Source organism: Otolemur garnettii, unplaced genomic scaffold, assembly GCF_000181295.1.
Source record: "Otolemur garnettii isolate 467f Iridium unplaced genomic scaffold, OtoGar3 scaffold00166, whole genome shotgun sequence".
NCBI lineage: Eukaryota > Metazoa > Chordata > Mammalia > Primates > Galagidae > Otolemur > Otolemur garnettii.
This window is the reverse complement of record NW_003852561.1, coordinates 2,594,416-2,608,967: the sequence shown is the minus strand read 5'-3', so window position 1 is coordinate 2,608,967 and position 14,552 is coordinate 2,594,416. Positions and strand designations below refer to the sequence as shown.

At 43.5% G+C, this 14,552-nt stretch overlaps 1 protein-coding gene across 1 annotated transcript in view; it reads left to right on the top strand.

The window, feature by feature from the left end:
• The window catches only part of KLHL6 (kelch like family member 6), a 59,260-nt gene extending 48,655 nt beyond the window's left edge, over positions 1-10,605 (top strand). The window contains exons 4-7 of the mRNA XM_003800097.3: positions 2,572-2,809; positions 7,208-7,410; positions 9,366-9,579; positions 9,855-10,605. Coding sequence (XP_003800145.1) covers positions 2,572-2,809; positions 7,208-7,410; positions 9,366-9,579; positions 9,855-10,156 — 957 coding nt within the window. The 3' untranslated portion in view covers positions 10,157-10,605. The remainder of the gene's footprint in view (positions 1-2,571; positions 2,810-7,207; positions 7,411-9,365; positions 9,580-9,854) is intronic.
• The last annotated feature ends 3,947 nt before the right edge of the window (positions 10,606-14,552 follow it).

Sequence of the window (14,552 nt, the reverse complement as noted above, 5' to 3'; positions counted from 1 at the left end):
GGCGGGTCCGGGCTGGGGATTCGAACCTGCCACCTTAGGTGTACGTGGCTGGCGCCTTAGCCGGTTGAGCTATAGGCGCCGAGCCATCTTTCTAAATCTTGCTTAAGGCACTTTCTTATTTCCATTTTACAATCTGGGCAACTGAACTAACCAACCACCATGATGTTTGAAATTGGGGTCTCATTGCTACTTGACTCCCTGAAACTCCAGTCTGCTCTTTGCTAGAATGATCTTGAGTTGATGACAGTAGGTTGGTGAGCCTGGAGGCTCCTCTGTGAACATTCTTCCCCACTTAACCTTCCTTTTCCAAATTTTAACCCTTTTTGTCCTATCATCATCCCTCCCTTTTTAAAAAGCTTGTCCACCCTCTAAGCTGGTGGTGACATTAGGACATTTTAGAAACCTACAAGCAAATGCCAATCTACATTCAATTTAGAAGTGGTAGCTGTACCCTTCATTGGAAGAAGTCTTTGGGGGCAGAGAAAAGTTACCCCATCATTTCATTGCTTCCTAAGTTTCCAGGGACCAACTTGGTCTTTATCAAAGTTTGCTCTGATGCATGTGGTGTGGGGATAGTGGGGGCAGAGGCTCTAGCTCTGTTGAAGCAATATGGTCACATCTGTTTGCTCCCCTATATAGGCTCTGGGGACAATGAGTATTCAGTAAGTTTCAATGGCCTGATCTATTTTTAACTATCTGAAAACAAACTGGTTAGGCCTGATTGCTGCATGTAATTCATTGGCAAACACTTGTGTATATTTACATCAAACTCACGCAGCTCAGATTTTAGATTGGTATTTATCATGACTTTCAGGTTAATATTTTATTGAATGCAGCTGAACTTGAAATTTGGTATTGATGCCACCACTTGGCAGTTTTGGGGTGCTGAGTTACAAGACAAGCCTCAATATGCCAGCCAGTCCTATCAGCCAATACATCAGCTAGATGGTCATACTAGTTATCAATTGCTGTGTAACAAACCACCCCCAAATTAACAGTTTAAAACAGCAAACATTTATTATCCCATAGGTTCTGAGTGTTAGGAATCTAGGAGTGGTTTAGCTAGGTTCTTCTGGCTCAGGGTCTGTCATAAGGTTGCCTAAAGCTGTTAGCTGGGGCTGCACTGATCTCAAAGTTTAAATGGGGCTGAAGAATGCACTTCCAAATTCACTCACCAGTTTGTTGTCAACCAGACAGCGGCAAGTCAAAGCATGAGGGCACTGTGAGGGCACTGACAACAGACGGGTTGCTGGGGGAAGGATGGTCCAAGGAACTTGGAGGCACTGTGAGAGCGCCAACCTGGCAGGACAGGATCTGAGAAATGAGTTGGCACCAAAGACAAACTTTGCTGCTCTGCAACTTTCATTCCAGCTATCATCCCTGGGTCCTGCCTCTGAACCTCCCTTCCTCATGGAGCCTAGGGATGGATGGAACCTAGAGGAGGGCAGCCCTTCCCTTTCTAGTGCTGTCAATATGGCGTCCACTTCTGCTCCTACAGTCAGGACGATGTTGAGGGTGACATCTGTGCCAACCTCTCTCATTCCTCTTCCTCATGACCTCATGAGTGCTCACATGGTCTGATAGTATGGAAATGATTATAAGGATTTTACAGAGGTTGTGTCACTTCTCTAAGACCATATGGCCATAGGTGATGAACGCTGGTGGATTTGACTTCCAAACAAACCTCTGCTCTTGATGAGGAATTCTTTACTTGTTCAAGGCTCTGAAGGGTCCTATACTTTTTTTTTTTTTTTAAGACAGAGCCTCAAGCTGTCACCCTGGGTAGAGTGCCATGGCATCACAGCTCACAGCAACCTCTAATTCCTGGGCTTAAGCAATTCTCTTGCCTCAGCCTCCCAAGTAGCTGGGACTACGGCACCCTCTACAATGCCCAGCTATTTTTTTTTTTTATTGTTGTTGTTGCAGCCATCATTGTTGTTTGGCGGGCCCAGGGTGGATTTGAACCTGCCAGCTTGTGTGTATGTGGCTGGCACCTTAGCCACTTGAGCCACAGGCGCTGAGCCAGGATCCTATACTTGATATTGGGACCAGGACCCCAGTCTCTTACCATATCCTGATTTCTTCTGGTTCCTTTTTTTCCTAAGTCTCTGGATGCTCATACATGGTCACTGTCTAGGACTTCTCTTCCAGAAGGTTGGTGGTAAGAAAATCTGAGGTATCATCAAGAATTTGAAACCAAGGAGAAATAGGAAATAGCCAGAAATGAAATTCCATACTTTAAGGTTTCAGATCAGGCAGGATGGGAGAGACAGGGAATATATTCGATGGTAAATAGATCCCGACTTTTTAAAATAGCAACAAAATAAGTAATATTTATTAAGTGCCTATTATGTGCCAGACCCTGGGCTAAACACACTACTTATATAATCCCATTTAACCCTCACAACAAACCTGCAGGTAGTGACCACTAAAACCTCATCATACATATAATGAAACAGACTCAAGGAGGTGAAGTCATGTTGTCATACAGTGGCAGCTGTGTATGACCCCATAGTCTGACCTCCGAAACACTGTGTTACCCTGCCTTTATGTACCTCCATTGGTTTCCAGATCATTTCAGAGCGCACCAAACCCAGGATGCATGAATTCCAGTCTGAGGTGTTCATGATCATTGGTGGCTGCACGAAGGATGAACGGTTTGTGGCGGAGGTGACCTGCCTGGATCCCCTGAGGCGCAGTCGCCTGGAAGTGGCCAAGCTCCCACTGACAGAGCACGAACTGGAGAGTGAGAATAAGAAGTGGGTGGAGTTCGCATGCGTGACATTAAAAAATGAGGTCTACATCTCAGGTAAGCAGGAGCCACGTGAAGCCAAAGCAAGGCCCATGTAGCACAATTTAGGCTCCCCAGTGAGAGCCAGACAACTGTCCTCTAGAAGAACTGCTGTGAATTGTCAATGACTTGGCTCTGACTGGGTCAGAATATGGAACCAGGAGCTCAGGGATCTTACCTTGGAGAGCACTTTGTGACTTAATAAATACTAAACTGTGACCTGCATAAACTCGCAGGGGGCAGGCAGGCAAGTCCAGTCCTACATGAAAAGGAAGAAGGAAAGTTACACCAGTGTTTTCTCTGTCTGCTATAGGGACAGGGCACAGAGCCAGGCACTAGGAATACAGTAATGAATAAAAGCATCACTCTGTCTCCAAGCCTGACCCCCTGTTCCGTTTATTAGGTCATACTTGGATATATTTCAGCAGTACCTAACACTTTTTCATTGCTAAATTGTCTACTTAATTATTTACCATGACTTTATGCCTCATTAGACCTCAAGTTCAAGGATAATCAATACTACATTCCCAGTACCCAGCACTGTGCCTGACCTCAGATTAAATGCTCCATAAATAGATATTGAGAGAGATAGTCTCCACCATCTTTAGTGTGTGGAAGATGAATTTATGCTTTAAAAACATTTCATGGTTTGCCTCTCACATACACTCTGTAGGGTAGGCATTTATTAGATAGGAGAAAACGGAGGCTCAGAGAAGTTATAGGACATACTCCAGGTCATACACTGGCAAGGCTTCAACCCAGGTTCTCAGTCCAATTCTCGTGCTCTCTCCATCACATGAAAGGCCACCTGCCTCTTCTAGGGACCCTCTGGAGGAGTCAAGCAGGATTAAGTTTCTCTGATCTAAACTTGGTTTGGAGAAAGCTGCTTTCCAGAACTGCTTTTCTCCAAAATCAAGGGCAAGTCAGTCCTTCTTTGGATATATTCATACCACTGATTAGGTTATGACTTTCTTTTATCTTGTAAAAATTTTTTTATTGTTGAAGATTCAAACAATGCAGGACATATAAAGTTAACTATGCCAGTTTCTCTGTGCCACATTTTAATTTTTTACGGAAATTATTTTATATCGTCATAGGGTAAGCAAGTAATGTTAGCTGCTGTAACCCATCCTAAGTCTCAGTGAATTTACACAGTAGTATGCAAAGGTGGTGGGTGGGAGATGGCTCTGCTCTGCTCGGGTGTTCAGGGTCCTAAGCTCCTGCCATCCTATGATGCTGCCATTTTACACATGTGGCCTTTGTTTAGGGAAGAGGGAAACTGAGTTGCTAAAGACCCACCTGCTTATGAAAGCATTGGCTGAAAATGTCATCAATTGTGCTCATCTTCCACTGGCAAAAAAATAGCCACATCACCTCTCTTACCTCTCTTTGTCCCCTACAGGTGTGGGTAGGCTGTGAAGTGTAGTTTAGCTGTGTACCCAGGAGCGAAAAGCAAATTTGGTAATCACAGTCAGCCTTTGCCACATACTCTACACATGATACTCTACAACTTGTCCTTCTCTTTTTTTTCTTGAGACGGAGCCTCAAGCTGTTGCCCTGGTAGAGTGCTGTGGCATCACAGCTCACAGCAACCTCCAACTCCTGGGCTCAAGCGATTCTCTTGCCTCTGCCGCCCAAGTAGCTGGGACACAGGTGCCTGCCACAATGCCTGGCTATTTTTTGGTTGCAGCCATCGTTGTTGTTTGGCAGGCTCAGGCTGGATTTGAACCCACCAGCTCAGGTGTATGTGGCTGGCACCTTAGCCGCTTGAGCCATAGGTGCTGAGCCACCTTCTCTTCTCTTAAATTTGCGTTTCCTTTTTTAATGATACAAGAAGTACATGAAAGCATGATTATTATACATATGCGAATCCATGGAAACTAATGAACGTATGTACTAAGTGATAGGCTACAGGCAAAACACAACATTGTGCCAAGTACATGCTGAGCGTTTACTAATGTCATTAATAATAATGTTGTTATTATTTTTACCAGCTGTAGTGAAGTCTATTGAATAAATGAAACATGATTTTCTTGGGCTTTCTTTTTTTTAATCTCCTTTAAAAAATACTGTAGTAGACATTCTTATATACATATATGTTTAATACTTGTGCTACTGCTATTTGAAAATTTTCCTAGAAAAAAATCCTTACATTTACACTCCTAGATTATTAGTGAGGTTGACCATATTTGTACGTATTTATTAAGTAATTGTATTTATTTTTTAAAAATTATCTGTTCATACTTTTTGACTGTTTTTCTATTAGTGGCTTTTCTTTTTCTTACCAGTCTTTTAAATCTCTTATTATATAGCCTTTGCTATTCAGGTTGCAAATATTTTCTCCTAGGCTGTAGTTGTCTTTTAACTTTGATTTATATGTGTATACAGTGATTTTCTTTCCTACATGAGTCTGAGTTTCACGTCACTCCTCTCCCTACCCCAAGATCATTAACGTTGTCTCTTGTATATTCTCCAGTTACTTTTATAGCAATTACATTTGAATTTTATGTTAAAGGTAATGAGAAATAGGCACCTAACTTAATTTTCCTCCAAAGGAAAAGCCAATTGTTCTAATGACATTTATTTAATGATCTCTATATTTATGTTTCAGTCTGTTTTTATACTCTTAATTGTTTTTGATTGATCCATTTGTCTAATCTTAAGCTAGTATCACACTGCTTTAATTATAATTGCTTTTCAGCATATTTTAATATTTGATAAGAAAAGTCTCCTTCTTCATTCTTCTTTTTCTAAATTTTCTTAGAGATTTTTCCAAATTTACTGTTCCTAGTAAAATTTAGAGTTGTCATGTTCCCTAAAAAAGTCCTGAAGGCACTGACTGTATAGATTAATGTGGGAGGGGTGACATCTTTGCAATCTTGTTATGTCCCATCCACGCATACAACATGATTTCCCAGTGAAATAGGTCTTTTTCACATCCCAAAATAAAATCATAGAGTATATTTTTAAATAAAAATTGCATGCATTTCCTGGAAAATGTGTATTTTCTATTTTTTGACACCACCTACATGGGGTCAATAGCACGGCAATTTGAATAGAGACCTCTAAGGTACACAACTCAAAAGATTTGAACTCAAACTATTTGAACAAAAAATTCACAGAAGCTCAATTTCCCTTGTTCTCCATCAACTGTGGTGGTGGTGGTGGGGGAATCAAAACAAAACACCCATCTAATACCTGCTGTGAGTGAGGGATGAGGACAGGTCAACCAGAACAGCTCTAAAACTCAGGGTACACATCCCTTTGATTTAGAAATCCCGCTGCTGGGGTTTCACCTTAGGGAAACATCCACGACACAGAATGTGCTCAGTAATGGTCACTGCTTCACTGCTATATGTATCTAGGTTTGCAAAAGAAATTTTTCCCTTTAAATAGTTGGTGCTCTGTGACGATAGGAACATGGAAACAATGCTGTTAAAATAGTTGATTTACGTCATGGGAAAAAGGCCAGTTCTCCTGTGTCTTTGCCTCTCTCCCTAACTGCTGAATTATGTATTTTCTACTTATTATGAGAGTTGTCCTGAAAAAAGATATTTACCAGTTCACTCTCAAATGATCTACTATAAGCATCTCATACTTTTATAATAATAATTAATTTAAAAACAGGGCAAGTCCTACTTACGTGTTTATAGAGATCAGAGATAAGAACCAAGAGAATGTTGTAAGAGCTCAGGCTGATTTTTCCAGGTTTGTAACTTTGCTGTTTTGTTTAAATAGCTAAGCAAACAGAACATAAGCTGCCGTCTATAATAATTTGCCTGCCAGATGAGGCCCCACTGTCCCTGCCTGGCCTTACTTCCTGCTTCTTGTGGGCACAAACCTTGTGTCCAAGATCCTTCTGGCTCCCACCCCAGAGACAGATTTGGGTCCTGCCACACAACTCTGGGACACTTGAGACCAGCCAGGAAAGTCTGTATGACCTACCTCAGGAGGGAAGGTGGGGAGAAGAGTAATAGTTAGCAATTAGGACACACTTGCCCTGTGCCAGGTTCAATGCCATGTGCTACTGTGTATCAATTCATTTAACCATCACAAGGACCTGGTGACTGGATGTGTACTGAGGTGAGGAAATTGAGTTTCCCAGAGGCTAAGGGTCTTGGGGGCCACTCAGATAGCAAGTAGCTAAGTCACGGGCAGTCTAGACCCTTGCTCACTTAGCCATCACATCCTGCACTCCAGCCACACTGAGGGGACACAGGACAGCATTCACGGCAGCCTCACTTGTCTCTCCCTCCTCCCTGTGTTCCCTTTGTTCCTCCACTCCCAGGCCGCACACCCCTGAAGGATTTCTTTTGTCTCCCCTTAGGGTGGGGCTTGCCTGGAGACTTTGGGCACGTGAGAAATTATGGGAGAAACTATATTTCTGACACACTGTATGGTTTTTATCTCTTGTAGGCGGCAAAGAAACACAGCATGATGTTTGGAAATATAATTCTTCAATCAATAAATGGATTCAGATTGAGTATTTAAACATAGGCCGCTGGAGGCATAAGATGGTGGTGCTGGGTGGCAAGGTCTATGTGATTGGAGGTTTTGATGGCTTACAGAGGATCAACAACGTGGAGACCTATGACCCCTTCCACAACTGCTGGTCAGAGGTATAGGAGATTATGGTAGAACCTCCATTGTTGGCCTCCTATGTTGTTCCTACATTGACCACCTCCTTAAGTTGACTTAATTTTCATAGACCAGAAATGCATGTACGTATCAGTACAGTAGGCCTGGTTCCTTATGTTAACCTTCTCCATATGTTGACCAATTTGTTACAGTCCCTTTGTTGGTGGTCAACTTTCAGAGGTTCTAGTTATTCCTAGGAGTAACTTTTCTGTATATTACTTCAAAGCTTTAAAAAGAGGTGCACACCTACAGTGGCAGCCTGCTTTCTGATAGCTCTGCTGCTGTGGAGAAAATTTTTGGTGGCTCTGAGCTCCCCTCTTCCTAAAAGCTATCCCTTGAACATTGTTGATCAAGTCACAGGAACAACCTCTTTCCACCTTGCAAAGCTCTATATGGACACCTGTCCTATCCTGGCCAGAACCCCAGATGGGGAGGGGAGGCTCACCCTGCCCTTAGTTGGTAGGTCTCTTGGTTTGCATGTCTTGGCCCAAAGTCTTGTCTCCTTAGACACTTCCTCCCCTATTCTTCTCCACACCAGATACATACATGGGGGTCCCTTTACTACACTGTTTGTGAACCTAGAGTCATTTGGTCAGATGTAGGAGTTAGCCCTTACTTATTTTCCCACTAACGATGAACCATTTACATGCCTGCAGACAAGAGCTAAGCAAGGTGACCTAGGAAAGGAAAAGCAATTTCCTGTATTTCCAGCTTATGCCCAATGTCAAATTTTCTTTCTTCTAATCAGATTTTATGTTAGAGCATGTTCCAGCTTTGCAGAGTATAAAATATGGTCATTGTAGATATAAGCAAAAGTAGCAGGTCAATATGACACCCAGCCAAGACCTGTCAATCTGAAAAGAACTTTACAGGGAGCCCTTAACCTCTATGGGGGATGTACCCCAGATCTCACATCATCCGGTCCCATCACAGAATTATTCCATGACCTGTGGGTGCAACCATGTAATTAGGCAGGAGCCTCCTGGAAGTTCCCTATAGTGTCCTGGAGTTGACAGGGTAGAAGTACAAGTCTGGCTTAAGCTCAGAATGTGTAATGTTGCCCCAACATGGGAGAGACTGCTTACTTGGGGCCCCCTGAACCCTTATATAAGCTTTTCTTCCTGGGTATAAGCATCAAGGACAGTTAATGCTGGTACATAGTGAGCCCTCAGTAAACATCTTTTGAATGAATGAGCATGTGAATAAAAATGAAGAAGGAACTTGCATGTTTGAAAAATCTTTTTCCTTCATCATTGGCTGGCTTTGTCCATATGAATGCTTACTTCTGTTACATTCTTCCTGCTGAGAGAGGCTGGAATGTCCCAACATACAGCCTGCTGGAGCCAGGACCTGGGGTGGGAAATTCCTGCTTTGATTCTGTCTGCATCCTGAGGAGAGTCAGATGGGCCTTCTGACTTTAAGCAAAGACTGGCTTAAGGGCAGACGGCTTTAAAAACTGCTTTAAGGACACACAGGTCTGTGTCCCGGCTCTGGCCTAGGTCCTGTGATAGGGTGACCAGACGTCCCGCTTTTGGCAGGACAGTCCCGCTTTTGAACAATTTGTCCCGCGGCGTTTTAAAAAAGTCCCGATTTTTGGAAAGAATGCACGAACGGGCGGGAGAATACGGAGGGAATGTACGGTTTTTGGCTGCCGTGTGGCTATTTCGCCAGAATATGAGTTTTATATTATTTTTGTTAATTTTATAATGTTCAACTGTAATAATAAATAATTGTTGAGAAGTGATTATTGAGAACTGCTTATCAAAGTGTGCATTGTTGTCAGGCCCTGCCCTGCCGGTCCCCTGTCCTGTCCCCGCCCCCGGCCATGTTGTACCGCTTTACAAATGTTAAAATCTAGTCACCCTATCCTGTGAGCCTCTGCAGCCACCTGGGCAGCCTGACTGACAGCTGCTCCTTGTCTCCCCTGCCTCTGCAGGCCTCACCCCTCCTTGTCCATGTCAGTTCCTTCGCTGCCACCAGCCATAAGAAGAAGCTCTATGTGATTGGGGGAGGGCCCAATGGGAAACTGGCCACCGACAAGACTCAGTGTTATGACCCTGTGACCAACAAGTGGAATTTAAAGTCGGCCATGCCAGTAGAGGCTAAGTGCATCAATGCAGTGAGTTTCCGGGACCGCATCTATGTGGTTGGTGAGTGATGGCTTCTCTATCTGAGTATCTCAGCGCCTGGTCAGCACCAGCTGCAGAATTTAAAGGGTGTTGCAAAGCTGCTCCAGCACTGGCAACTCCCACCCCCCACCCCACCCCCCGCAGGGAACCACCCTGCCTTCTGGGGAGCCATCAAGTTACCCTTTCCCTTGGCAAGATGGTAGACTTGACCTAACCAGAAGCAGAATTTTAGTGGTTAATGGGGAAGAAACCAGGAAAATGGTGGGATGCCCATCGTGCTTCCTCTTTCTCTCCAGGCGGGGCCATGAGGGCGCTGTACGCCTACAGCCCTCTGGAGGACAGCTGGTGCCTGGTGACGCAGCTCAGCCACGAGCGGGCCAGCTGCGGCATCGCGCCCTGCAACAACAAGCTGTACATCACCGGCGGGCGGGACGAGAAGAACGAGGTCATCGCCACGGTGCTGTGCTGGGACCCCGAGGCCCAGAAGCTGACAGAAGAGTGTGTCCTGCCCCGGGGGGTGTCACACCACGGCAGCGTCACCATCAGGAAGTCGTACACTCACATCCGGAGGATTGTGCCAGGAGCCGTGTCTGTCTGACTGTGGGAGGGGGACTTGGAGGCCCTTCAGGGAGACACTTAGCGCTCAGTCCTCACCTCTCACCCTGTCCTGTCCCACTAAAGCCCCAAGCTCAGCTCGCCTTGTGGGCATCTTGGAAGTCTCAGTTTTGGGACACTTGAGGCCATCCAGGAAAGTCTGTGTGACCCTACCTCAGGAGGGGAGGTGGGAAGAAGAGTAATAGTTAGCAATTAGGACACACCTGCCCTATGCCAGGTTCAATGTCAGGCGCTACTGTACATTAATTCATTTAACCTTCATGAGGACCTGGTGACTGGATGTGTACTGAGGCGAGGAAACGGAGTTTCTGCGAGGCTTAGCGTCTTGCCCCAGGCCACTCACACAGCACGTAGTTAAGTCAGGACTCTAACCCCAGGCTTTTCAACTCCAAAGCCAATGCCCTTTCCCTCATGCTGCCTCTCTCACACCAGAAACACAAAAGCAAGAACAAAGCACCTGGCTCATTTCTTCTTGTTCCAGCAAGTCTGTTAAAACATGAACTCAGCAAGGCAGGGAAATAAAAACAGTTTTCTTCCTTTTTTTTCTTTATCATTATTTTTTATTTCTTTTATATTTAAACCAAGAGTCTTTTTGGGCTCCATCTCATAGGTCTTTTCACTTGCCAGGTCTGGGGGGATGGGTTTGGGAGGGGCTGTTTATTTTGAAAGCCATGAAAGATGTGAGTTCTGCTCTCCTCCTGTCGGGAGCCTGTATTGTTTATGATCCCCAAATGGGCCATATTGGACTAGAACTGTCATTGCCAGACAGAATTGTACCTTCAGCACAGTCTGCTGGCCTGGCGTCCTAATGTTCAGGAGTTATATTACAATGTAGAAAGAGGTTTCAAGAGATTCCAACTATTGTTTCATTTTTAAAAAGCAAACATCTTTTTTTCCTTTTCTTTTGACACACAGTCTCACTCTGTTGCCCCAGGCTACAGTGCTGGGGCAGTAGCCTACTCACAGCAACCTCAAACTCCTGATCCTCCTGTCTCAGCCTCCCAGGTAGCTGGGACTACAGGTGCTGGCCACAAAACTCCTGGCTAATTTTTTCTGTTTTTAGTACAGATAGGGTCTTGCTCTTACTCAGGTGGTCTCAAACTCCAGAGCTCAAGTGATCTTTCCACCTTAGCCTCCCAGAGTGGTGAGCTACCACACCTGGCCAAAAAGAAAACTTTTTTTTTTTTTTTTGCAGTTTTTGGCTGGGGCTGGGTTTGAATCCGCCACCTCTGGCATATGGGGCCAGTGCCCCACTCTTTGAGCCACAGGCGCTGCCCCCAAAAGAAAACATTTTAACACTGCTGGTCACTGCAGGAATGATGGACTCTTTGATATTATACTTTCTAGTTTTGAGACAGTGATTTGGACCCACATTCCCAAGATCCCATCCTCCTGAAATCTTAGTTTTTAGGATTTTTGTAAGCCCTTCTGCTTGGTTTTTGGATCAGTGTGGTTCAATTGTGACTCAAAGAACAGAGGCCTTCACTCTAAGAGGTGGAGCTTTCCCATGAGCTCACTGGAAATTCATTCTAATCCCCAAGTTGGAGAAACAGGTTAAGAGATCCTGTTTCATATGCTGTATTTAAAAAGCAACAATGATAACAACATAGTAACTGCATTACCCAATGTACTTTATCCTCATCATATGACTTCAATTCTTTTTATAGAGTTTTATTTCATGTGGCAAACTGTGCTTGTATTTCTTAGTGGTTTGGGAAGTTAAAGGTATCACAGTTGATAGCAAATATAATTTTCATAAAAAGTCATAGTCATAGTTAAATCTGTTCAAAACAGATTTTAAAAAAACTTGGAAAATTCCAAGTGAGATTTCTGTTTATGTCTAAAAATATAAACATATATCCATGTGTGAAAGGCTCTATGCCTTAGGGTCAGGGATGACAGTTCAGCTCCTTGCTGTGAAGAGTAAGATGGGGCAAAATAAACATATTTGTGGAAATTTAGAGCACACTGCTCCTGTGCACTAGTAACCTTAAATAAGTTCTCCACTGAAACAATTTAAGCTAGTTGTATTTAGCAAATATTCGTGGAGTTCTTTATGTTTGTCAAGTCTTGAGGACACCGATGAATGACCAATCTCTATGCTAGAGACAGTCAGTATGGGTAAATGGGCCACCAGTTCAATAGTCCCATTTTTCTTTTCTTCAGTTTGACTGAAAATGAGATGCACATGAAGTTATGAGGCTACATCTGAGTCTTGATTGCCTTTCAAGGAGTCTCCTTGGGAAGCTGTGCACTTAGGTCAATGAGTGACCGTTGCTCACATTTGTCTCCTTAAGATTGCTAGAGTGAACCATTGGTTCACAATTGGAACTGTTTGTGAACTACAGGAAAAAAGCAGTCTTATTTCAAAGACTGTTTTAGGGAGGAAATTTGAAAGAGGAAATCCACTGATAGCATCATTGGCACACACAGTGAGCCTCCCCTCAAAAACAGAGCACCCCTTGTCGGGGGGGGGGGGACGATGGTGCTGTGCTAGGAGCAACAGGAGACTTTGAGCCCTTTGGGGATCAGCCTTATAATGGGAAATGAAGACTTAGGGTCTTTGTGATAAAAACCTGATTGTAAGTACAGGATCCAAGTTTTAAGGCTAGTTCGAAATACCTAAATGAATACAAGGGAAGGACTCTTTGTGAATTTTACACCACCAAATATGTAGGTGAACTGTACCAAAATCTCAGGTACCTGGCATGTAATGGCATGGGCTGGGGAAGAGATCCTCTAGATTAAGATCTAGGGTTCTCAGCTGAAACTGTCAGTCTGTAGCTTTTAGGAAAGAAAAGTTCAAATCATCTGGGGAAACGTTAGAAGTGTAGTCACCAGGGTTTAAGCTTCTAGGCCAGTGATTTTCAACTGGTGTGCTGCAAGAGGATGTTGTGAAAAATTTTAAATATCCTTAATAAAATTATTTTCAAAAGAAGCTCAAAGAACAGTAAATGTAGTCTTTTTTTTTTTTGATCAACATAATTTAAGCGTGCCTCAGAAGTTTAACTATAAATTCAAGTGTACTGTGAGATAAAAAATGGTTGAAAAACACTTGTTTTAGGTACTAGCCAGGTATGGGAGTGCTCAAATCTAATTTCCATTCCAAAATAATGAAACAAGTACAAAGCAAGTTTGCAGCAGGTTTCCTGTTACAACCCATCCATCAAGAGGGGGAAAGCCAAGGCAGGAAGAACCCAGAGATAAAGAACCCCAGGACTCAGGCCGGGCATGGTGGGATGTTCTGGCACAGACTGGATGGTGAGGCAGGTCCTGTGAGTGGGCAGAGGACCCTTGGCTGGGAAGAAGAGGATAGGGCAGGAGAAGGAGGTCAAGTCCTAAGGATACAGTTCTGAAAAATGATATCAGGCCCTAGAGTTTGTAAGCCTGACTCCAGGTCCCCAAAAAAGAATAAGAAAGAATGAGGAATAGGGCAGTTCCAAGACAAGGGAGCAGGAAAGAGTACACTTAGAATAGATGCATGAGTTAGAGTAGGACCAGCAGCTGGGCCAGTTTTCTGTGGGAACTCTGAGCTGGATGTCTGGGTCTCCTACTAGAGAGAATGAGGCCCAGAGTCTTTGATGGAAACTGTAGGTGAGGTTAGAGGAACTCACTTGCCAATGGTGGTTTGAAATAGGAAGCTAAGCTCAGTAAAACACCAACAGATAGATGTTCTCTTCTTAGTTTTCATCCATTCTGGTCTAAATGGCTTCAGCAGACACAAACATAAACAAAAATTCCTTTGAACTCAGCAATGATGCTTTTAGGAAAATACAAATATCATTTTCCTATAGCTGTAAAAGCATAGCTCAGCTACTTGTAAAAGTCTCTGAAGTACTATCGTTAGTTATTTGCTTATCCTGCTTGATTTTTTTTTTTTTTTTTGAGATGGGGCTCTCACTCCATTGCTCTAGCTAAAGTGCTGTGGCATGATCACAGCTTGCTGTAACCTCTAATGCCCACTTCAGCCTCTTGAGTAGCTGGGACTATAGGCACACCCCACCATGCCAGCTAATTTTTCTGTTTTTGTAGAAATAGGGTCTTGATCTTGCCCTGGCTTGTCTTGAACTCCTGGCCTCAAGTAATTCTCCTGCTTTGGCCTCTCAAATAATGGTATTATAGGCATAAGCCACCACACTCAGCCTATTCTATATTATATTGAAAAGTAAAAGTACACAACAGAATTTTTAAAGTGGGTAAACATCACAGAAATTTCTTATATAAGTCCTAATGTGGGGTTGCAAAATTGTTTTCCCCTTAATATCTGGGTGTTGTATGAGGTTCTCAGAATTGGAAGATTTAGCTTTCATTGAAATCCACATATCTCAAATTTAGTACTGAAAAACCCATTCTGACAGGTCATATTTTCCTATTTATAG